The 10,694-nt window shown below is 43.2% G+C and overlaps 1 protein-coding gene across 1 annotated transcript; it reads left to right on the top strand.

The window, feature by feature from the left end:
• Positions 1-5,207: 5,207 nt before the first annotated feature.
• On the top strand, positions 5,208-6,831 carry LOC311142010 (brain-specific homeobox/POU domain protein 3-like; the record flags this gene model as incomplete). The annotated part of the gene is made up of 2 exons (XM_084177555.1): positions 5,208-5,327; positions 5,905-6,831. 2 exons carry the CDS (start codon positions 5,208-5,210, stop codon positions 6,829-6,831), a joined length of 1,047 nt encoding a protein of 348 aa, XP_084033681.1.
• Positions 6,832-10,694: the final 3,863 nt, after the last annotated feature.

Raw genomic sequence — 10,694 nt, 5'->3', positions numbered from 1 at the left:
TGGAAGTCGTCCGACACATCTGTTTCACCATGGTGTCTCCTTGTTGTCTTGTTTCCTCACTGTAGGGAGCAGAGCTAAAACAAAGCCGCTCTCTGTCTCTCTGTTCTGTTCTCCACAGCTTTGAAAGAAGCCATCAGAGTAGATAGAGGCTCTGTCTCTCTCTCTTCCCCCCTGTCTGACACACCAGAGACAAGAACAGGATTCATTGAAATGTACATTTCATTACTCTCCCCTTCCTTTCTTCACCGGCATATTCACATCATTTTGTTAGTTTATTTGTTTTTCCTTTGTTTCACTGCTCTCAATTGTTGTAGAACAAATAATGTAGATTGTGTTTGTATGCAAATGTTTTTTGTATTCTCTTGTGATCTAAGATTGTATTGTTTGATGCCTGCTTCCTCAGAATTCCACACAGTGTTGAGAAGTTTGGGGACATGAAGAGGGGAAGTTGGAATGCAACAGGAACATGGAGAAAGATAGATGATAATTTACACAGGTCACAATCAAGTCTCTGTCATCTTCATCTTCATCCTCATCATCAACGTCCTCATTATCATCCTCTTCATCAACGTCCTCATTATCGTCCTCATCATCAACATTCTCATTATCGTCCTCATCATCAACGTCCTCATTATCGTCCTCATCATCAACGTCCTCATTATCGTCCTCATCATCAACGTCCTCATTATCGTCCTCATCATCAACATCCTCATTATCGTTCTCATCATCCACGTCCTCATCATCATCGTCCTCATCATCAACGTCCTCATCATCATCGTCCTCATCATCATCGTCCTCATCATCAACGTCTTCATCATCATCGTCCTCATCATCATCATCCTCATCATCAACGTCCTCATTATCGTCCTCTTCATCAACATCCTCATCATCATCAACGTCCTCATCATCATCGTCCTCCTCATCATCGTCCTCATCATCAATGTCCTCCTCATCAATGTCCTCATCATCAACATCTTCATTATCGTAATCATCATCAACGTCCTCATCATCAACGTCCTCATCATCATCCTCATCATCACTGTCACTTCCATCATCAGTCCTGAAACTACTCCTTATCTTCATTCATAAGATGGTGGGACATTTCTCTCTGCCCTCTCTTTTTCTTTCCATCACCCTCCTGCAAGTAAGTATTTCGTTGGATGGTGTATAACATGTGTATCCTGTACATACCTCCCAGGTCCGTGGCTTTGGCGGTCCAGGTCTGGGAACAAGGGTCTGTTCTCACCACGGCACAGCAGTGGCCCCTTACCTCCACACTCTGGAACAAGTAAACAGGCCTGTTCTTTAAAGCTTTTACACGTCAATCCTCCAGCACATTCTCTTTATGTCCAAGTGCTGTAGGGCTGACATGCATCATTAATGAGCACTCAGTTAATCTATTGATCCATCCCAGACTCCTCTCTCACTCTCTTTCTAACTCTCTCGATCAGCTAGCTGGGCCATGGCAAGGAGCATGGGCCATGGCAGATAGACCTGGGACAGAGAGGAAGAATGGGGAGGAGACGAAGATGAGAGAGAGAGGATAAAGAGAGAAAACATTTCAAAAGAAAGAGATAGAGCTGGAATGGCAAACGTATTGATGGAGCGAAAGACTAACTTTTAAAGTGGCCCGAATGAACTTTCCAGAAGATCGGCCAGAAAGCAATGTATGTTTTATTGTAATGTATGGATACTTTAGGCTACTGTAGACAACAGCAGCTAATACAACAGTGCTGTGTTTGGGTCCCAATGGGGTGAAAGCCTCACACATAACAAATTACTAAATGATTCAGTGGATTCAACTTTGCGCTGTACTGTAACAATAGGGCATCAACTGACACCCTTCTCCTCTTGTGTTAGACAGAAGATGGTTTAATGGAGAGAACAGTAGACCTGTCCCTGAATACCTCCTGTGTTCCCCAGCACTTTAAAACATCCTGCTTCACTAAAACACCACCAATACTGTAACTGTATGTACATCTTGTCCAGGTCGCCTTACAGATCCGACCTCATGCATATTTCAGTGCTCTATCGCCCCCAAACCTGTCCTGTAATGACGTTTCCCTGTAAACCACTCTGTTCCAGTATACAACCCTGTCCCGTGTTAGGGCAGGGGTGCTTAAGACCCCCATACACCCTCCCTCTCTGCCTCTTTCTGTCAGTCTCACCGCAACCCTCCCCCACCCCACCCCCCCCTCACACGCCTACCCCACCTCTGACATGCCTGCCCCTGGGGACCTGCCCTGCCCGAGGGGGAGTGCTGCCCACTGCCCCACTTCGGCACCTGCGGAGCCAGGTCAAGTACACGGGATCCCTCCATCTCCCTCTTCTCTATCTCCCTCTGCTCTGGGAGAGAGGAATAGCCTCCTTCCAGCTTTGTATCTTCCATTTGTGCTGGCAGTCGATGAAATATTTACCAGGAACCCTAAAGGCAATTACATTAAAGAGTGTGGTTAGACACCCCCTTCCCCTCAGCAGCCCCCTCCACACAAACCTGCCGATTTGGTGAATGGTTACAATCTACAACGTAAGATTTTATACACCATCAATAATTCAACCTGCTTCAAGAAGAGGGGGACAAGAATGAAAATTGAAGGAAAGAGACAGAGGGGATTAAGGGGAAGTGAGGTGTGTGTGTGTGTGTGTGTGTGTGCTCTTTTTGAATTTGTCCATTTGCTTAACGTGGCAGAAATGTGTTCTTGTGGCAGTGTCTTTACTCTATTGTTGAGAGCATCATTGGACTGTATAGGCCCTCTCTGCCCCCCCCCCCCCCCTTCTGACATACTGTAATGTAACCACACACACACACACATTAATGGAATGGTGAGTGCAAAAATACTGTAGTGGTCATATTTCAGAATGTTAAGTGCATTAAAATAGCAAACAGAATGAAAATGGAACAACACAAACTGTTATTGTAGTGTTTATGCTATAAGCAAGCCATGAGAGAGGGAGGGAGATACGGAGGGAAAGAGGAAAGGAGGAAAGGCGGAAGAGAATGGACAGAGAGACAGTGAGCTGACAGAAGAGTAAGAGCCCATTAAGAAACACTGGTATTTCAAGCAGATGCCAGAGCAGTGTGATTCAGGACCAGGGTCAGCGCAGATTCGAACAGAACCAAGCTCTCCCTCTCTCTCTGTCTCCCTCACTCTCTCTCTCTCTCTCTCTCTCACCAACACACACGTGATGTTGACAGTGGGGCTGGGAGGCGATGGGTGTTAGCAGGGTTATTTACACAGTCATAACTCACAGCTGAGAGCAAGAGGTCATGATCATGACGTAAATGTGCATGTGCTTGTGTATGTTTTACTACTGCCTGCCTCTCTGCTCTTTTCTGCCAATCCAAGTCTCTATTTATGTCTGTGTGTGTTTCTCTGCCTTTTATGTCACGCTCTCTGTTTGTCCATCAGTCTATCCCTCTCTCCCTGTCCGTCTGCTCCTCTACAGCTGGGCGGTCCACAGCCAACAGCCTGTCTGTCTGTCCCAGAGGAGAGCCTCTCCCAGTGGAGGTGATGTATATTTGATGAGCGGGTGCCGCAGTCCTGACGGAGAGGAGAGCCATTTGCTGGGGGACAATGGCTGCAGCCTGAGCCTGCTACGCCCCGACCGACACCATTACCATGCTCAGGTTTCTGTTTCTGACTCACAGTCACAGAGACTCCCTATCCTATTATGGGGCCTCCTTTCTGACAGGGCTGGGGTTTCACAGTTCTCTCTGTGTCTCCCTGACACACACACACACACACATGCAGGTCTGGGGTTTCAGATCCCCAATTAGAGCGATGGAAGAAGCTTAGACAAGTTGATTTTTAATAATACAGTAAGACTTCTTGTTGCACTTTCTCTTTCTGGTGCCTGGTGCTTGTTTCAATGGACACCAAAGAAACCAAATAAATTACTAGGTAATTGCTACTGTATATAACTACAGTTTCAGCATCTCATTTCTATGACAAACACCAGGTAAACAGCAGACTGTAAGCATAACAAGAAATGTATATAAAATCTCTCTATAAAAGTTATCTCTAATTGGTTTTCCTGAGGTTGTCTCATTATTGACATGATGTGTATAGGAGCAAATGTCAGGAGGAAAGCCCCTAGCCCTTGTATTGTAAAGGGAGTCCCCAGGAGAGCCCTACCCCACCAGGGGAGGGGAAAGACAGGGGCAGGGCAGGGGAACCATGCCTAGAGTGGTGGTCCATCTCCATCAAATCAGCCTTCTGGACATAGGCTGTGATTGACAGCACTTGCTCCATTGACCTGAGGTTCAACAGTAAATATTTCATCGTCCTCCCTGTGCTTCATATCCATTCTGACCTGTTTATTCTTTAATTGGGGATCCATACTGTGGTTCGAGCCACAAAGTAAATGAGCAATGATTAATTTATGTATTAATTGCTAGGAAAGAAAGGGAATGGTGTCAGGGAGGATTCTTGTGTGTGGCCGTCCATCTATTATTAATATAACACAGGAGCCTGTCTGAATCCACTGTTCACTGGAGTTATTTCACTGGTATGATATTGATATTGAATTTCAGATATCACTTTGGATATTACAAATTACTTTTCTTCACCTTATGCCATTTTTACCAAAATGCAGAGACTAAAATTACTTTTTTCATTAGCGCTTTGAATGCTCATTTGAAATTTAAAAAGCTTATTATGAGGTTATTACAGAAATTGGGACATAGAATAAAAGCCAACCTATCCATCAGAAAAAACAGCAACCTGCGCAACGCGTGGTGGGCGTGTTGTCCGTCTGACAACCAGCCAATACCATTGCACCTGTCAAAATCCGGACTCCAAACGCATTGCGTTGGAGTGGGTGGTGGTTTTGTCCTCAAGAGGTGTGGCTACACACACATTTCCCAGTAACATTTGGAGACAATAGGGAAAGGAGGGGGTGATGACCCATCTTTGGGGCGGGCCCAGTAAGACGTTATATTATAGGTGGCTGCTAGGTAGTATCCATACTACATACAGCCATTTACAGCCAAAAGCAGAAGAGTCCGACTGGATAGAGAGAGACCTACAGGGGAGAAGACAGGAGGTTTAAACCTGTCATCGTTACCATCACTACCATCATCTCAAACAACCAACCAACCGACTGTTCTATCAATTTGTTTAATCCTGAGACGATTCTAGTGACAACGGACCAACACGGAGCAAAACGAGGAAGACGGACAACAACCCTCACTAACTTCTGCAATCATGATGTCAATGAACAGCAAACAACCTTTCAGTATGCACCCCATACTGCACGAGCCCAAATACACGCCTCTGCAATCCACCTCAGAGGCCATCCGGAGGGCATGCATGCCCACTCACTCGGTGAGTTACCGTCACATTCAAATGATCCAATTAGCAATAATGAAAAGTAGCCTTAAATGTAGGGGAGCATGCATGGGACATGGAGAATTGGGTGAAACCGAACGCTAAATGCTAATACATTATAGGTCAAATAATGTGATTTCCCTGATTAGATATTTCGTATTGCTCACATGTAAAACTCTTCTCATTCCAAGGTGCAGATAAATGATTTGTGTCTTGAAATATTCATTCTTAACAAATAATCAAATGTGATGGTTGAATATTTGGAGGATTTTCCGATAATAGGCTGATATAGTCTCTGAGTGATATGAAATTAACTCAACCGTTTGGATATATTGACAATTTATTTTAAGAAATGCCTTATTGATAGTGTAATTTTTTATATTTTCACAACGGCTAAACATTTCAAACCTCGTGCGTAATGAATGCGTAATCCAAACTGTGATAATCTATTTTCCATAAATTCCATTTTAAAAACGTTATCCAGAGGTATCCTAAACTCTTTGAATGGTGCCTGTTTGGGGAGCATCATTAACCGTTCCCCTCTCTGCCTCCCCTGTTCCTCTGCATCTCACAGCTGCAGAGCAACATCTTCGCCGGCTTCGATGAGACTTTACTGCAGAGAGCGGAAGCGCTGGCGGCGGTGGATATCTCAAAGAGCCACCCTTATAAACCAGACGCGACCTACCACAACATGACCACGATGACCAGCATGGCCTGCACCCCCACCTCATCCTCGGCCCACCTCCACCACCCGTCCGTGCTCACCTCGCACCACCACCACCACCCCCATCACCAGGGCTCTCAGGGCCTGGATGGCGACCTGCTGGACCACCTGACCCCTGGCATGTCCGTCTCCCTGGGAGGGATGCCCGGCTCCGACGTCTGCTCCACTGCCTCGCATCCACACGCTCACATGTCCGCCATAAACCACATGCAGCAGCACCACCACCACCACCAACAGGCCATGAACATGCACCCCCACAGCATGGGCTCGCACACCTCGCTGGGCGGCGGCGGGGACTCAGAGCCAGATCCCCGGGAGCTGGAGTCCTTCGCAGAGCGGTTCAAGCAGAGGCGGATCAAGCTGGGGGTGACGCAGGCAGACGTGGGCTCGGCCCTGGCGAACCTTAAAATCCCTGGGGTCGGTTGCCTCAGTCAGAGCACGATTTGCCGGTTCGAGTCCCTCACCTTGTCTCATAACAACATGGTGGCACTGAAACCCATCCTGGAAGCGTGGCTGGAGGAGGCGGAGAGGGCGCAGCGGGAGAAAATGACCAAGCCAGAGATTTTCAACGGAGGAGACAAGAAGAGAAAACGCACCTCCATCGCTGCTCCAGAGAAGCGCTCTTTGGAGGCATATTTCGCCGTGCAGCCGAGGCCCTCGTCTGAGAAGATTGCAGCAATAGCCGAGAAACTGGACCTGAAAAAGAACGTGGTCAGGGTGTGGTTTTGCAATCAGAGGCAAAAGCAGAAAAGGATGAAGTTTTCTGCGACACACTAGGAAAATGCAGAGCAAAACTTTCCTCGAATAGACTAATCCGAAACAAATAGGCCAACGGCTAAGGTCCATCGAGGCTAGCAGACAAGATGTGCTTCCTTCCTTTGAATTGGGATAAAGACTTGATAACCAATATCCCCCGGGGCGAAACGTATACCTTTTTAAATTGAAAACTGAACTTCGATGAATACAATAACAGTGAAATAGGAGATCGACATCATTATACTCCATGGAGGCGGAAAAGAGAAAACCCACCCCTTAAGTCATGGCAATTATTGTACAAAAATGGAAATCGAATAATAATTGTTATTATTCTCTTGAGTCAGAATAACTATTTTATATTTATCAATGTACATATTTGTGAATAGGCTACATTTCACCTGTGTGTGAAGAGCGCATCGAATTCGTTCTTTTTTCAAAAATCGAATTGTTGTTTCCAGAAGATAACTGATGCTTAGGGCGTAATGTTGTCATCATTGTATGTGTCTCAGAGATGGTTGGCTGTCCATAACACGGGGGTATAATTGTAATCATTCATTGCATGGTTTACTTGTAGGGCGTTAGCTGTGAGTTAATAGTTCTAAAAACCCATTTGAATGCATTGCAATAAGAGAGCATACACACGGGCAAACGCACGAACACGCGGACATACACAGTATAGTCAACTATCTGTCTACCTCATTACGCTAGTGTTGGCACATTCATGGTCATTCTGGACTGTAGGAGTATAAAACACAAAAAACTAATCGTTTCTTCGTTTTTTCGTTTTTTCCACGAAGTTATGGTTGAATTAGATGACTCACAGATATGTAAACATAGTGTATGTCTTTACCTAATTTCACTGCAATGATGCTTTGACAATCAAATTATTTCTAATAATTACGTTGTAAAACGTCCATTTTATGTCCTCACATGAAAACGAAAATATTTGTGTTATTTTTATTATTATTATTAATAATAATAATATTGAGCAATGGATGGAAATATTGGTTACATTGTATTCCCAGAGTTCAGTGCACTTTGTAGATATTCTAAACATGAGGAATTGTTGACCTATTTATATTTTTTACCCTTTTACTTAGTTTGGTTTATTATTATTTACCTATTTATTTGAACTTAACTTATTTAAAATACAACGTATATTTCATTTGTGAAGGTGTGCTTAAATGTGTCTGTGTAAGCGACAGAAACTAAAATAAACCATGCACGTTTTACCTCATCTTCTCCTATCAGTTTTTTTGAAGTAAATATATCAACAGTCTCCATTTGATGTCTGTTCGTCTGTTAGAATGGAGAGCATCTGGTTCTTTGAAATGGGAGAACACATTCGGGGTGGGAGGTTGAGGGATCAGTTGTGGAATCATTTTAAGCTATTTCTGACTAGGCTATGGACTTTATAAAGGCTACTTCAATGATCAAATCAAATGATCATCTGAATGATTCAATTCGATGTTGATCAATGTTTACTTTATTATGCTCCTTTTCAATTCAGAATCTATTTTTTGTATTGATCTGATTGAATAAGAAATAACATTTAGTTAGAATAAGTAATCATGGGGAGGGCATATATTAGTCTGGGCTAGCCCATTCATTATTATCACGTTACAATTTTCCCTAGTACCTATAGCGAAATACCAAATCTAACATTTAGAAGAAAAACAATGTATTCCTCCGACCTCAAACTATATTGGAATTAGATCAATTCTCGTCATAAACTGTGGCCTTCAAGGGTTTAGGTAATAAACGTAAGGACATCAGACCAAATACAATTTTCTTTGAATTATTTAAAGTTAAACTGAGGATGGCACCATAAAATGTTTAAGAGTTAAGTTATTCGTTGATGCAGTAAGATTTAGGCCAATAAGACTTGACTATCACTTTGAAGCGAAACAACATTTAGAGGAAGGTTCAGGGTGTAAAGTCTACTACAACCATTGGAGTAAATGTATTGTTAATATAGGAATCAATCAATTATAAATATCTGCTTCTAATTTATTTTTGACACGTCCTTTCCACATATGTGCATAATCCTTGAGTAATGCCAGCTAGTTCATCCAGACGCTGCAGTCCGTGTGGGGCCTAGCCTCTGCAGTCAGTTGCGAAGGAAGAGAGACATGACAGACGCTGACTATCAGTCCAGAAAATGTCAGGGGTTCCAGGGCTCTCCCTCGTGTTCAGCAGGTGGTTTCATGCCTGTGAAACTCGTTATTAATGAATAATAAATACCAGTTGTTATGATACTATTGATTTTTGTATGTTTGTTAAGAAGGAGATCTCCTCGCGCAGAAGGAACTGGTTGTGTTGTCCAACACGCGCCCGGGTCCTCTCCCCTCGGAGCAATTCAATACAACCATTCTGTTAGCAGACGGAACTTTTTGATGTGACACATCAGGAGGGTTGCCACATTTTTTACATTTTACATTTTAGTCATTTAGCAGACGCTCTTATCCAGAGCGACTTACAGTTAGTGAATACATATTTTTTTATACTGGCCCCCCGTGGGAATCGAACCCACAACCCTGGCGTTGCAAACACCATGCTCTATCAACTGAGCTACATCCCTGCCGGCCATTCCCTCCCCTACCCTGGACGACGCTGGGCCAATTGTGCGCCGCCCATGAGTCTCCCGGTCGCGGCCGGCTGCGACAGAGCCTGGCACTAAGGACTAAATTGACTGGGGTGAATGAGGAAATGTGACAACAGAAATAATGATTAAAAACAAAACAAAAAAACAATGGCAGCACAATATCACTAACAGCAGCTACACTTAAGCAATACAACAAAAATAGCTTGTTGCAAAAGGTATAGGCCTATATATGGAGCCACCCCAGATTTGGCCCCTGGGGGGGCTTGGCAGCCACTATATCTCAAAATATATACATTAATATTTCGCTTCCAGTCAATGTCTATATACCAAGTTTAGAGTCTCATTTTTTAGATGCAGTTGGAACTAAGTTAATAGCCCATAGCATTCCAAAGTTAGAGATAAAAGTATCATGGCACCAACGACACTATCGCCAATGTTGCCCATATTGAGGCCATTTTAGGTTACTGGCATGTCAGATTAGCTCAATCGCCAATTTATCAGCTTCTGAGTGTCACAGAAACACAACACTTTGAATGAATAAAACATTTTAAAAAACATGAACTTGCTATGAAAGACATTGATCAAAATAACTTTAAAAACATGAAAAACAGAAACGTCCATCAAATTGGACTAAATGCATGTGTGAATTGTTTGTAATATATGCTTATTTTGGGGAATTTGAATAATTCACTTGTGTGTTAGACAGTATCTTTACAATGTGGGCGCTTTTAAGCAAAAAATATCTTGGCGCTATTAAGGGTTATTTAAACTATTACTGGACTCCAAAGTTCTGGTATATGACAGGCTTCTAATACAGACTTGTAATTCTGAATATTGCATTCAGGACAGAAACTCTTCATCCATAGCCTATAATGAAGGTGCTTTCTCAATATTGACAAATATTTTGCCCTACTATCCAAAGGCATGTGCCGGTATGTTGGCCTAACAACGAATGTAGTACATCGCTGCATCAATGATTTATTTACAATTGAACCGTACTCCAACTTATAAATTATATATAAATAACCATGTATAATCAACGTTAGCTGTGTATCGAGTTTAACTGTTGGAGTTGGCTGCGGAACAGCAAGTATAAGATATGAATTGGAGATAAATGAATAATAGCTTTATCAAGCTATCGGTTCGGCAGTCACGCAGTTTAGGATGTAGCCTACAAAATGCTTAAAAATATAAAAAAATACAATCATTTTTAGATCACTATACTCTGGCTCTCCGAGTCACTGTTCTAAAGTCATAGTGCATGCTTGTATCAGGGGTG

Source organism: Coregonus lavaretus (assembly GCF_964263955.1).
Source record: "Coregonus lavaretus genome assembly, chromosome: 15".
NCBI classification, from domain to species: Eukaryota; Metazoa; Chordata; class Actinopteri; order Salmoniformes; family Salmonidae; genus Coregonus; species Coregonus lavaretus.
This window is presented reverse-complemented; position numbering and strand designations above follow the sequence as displayed.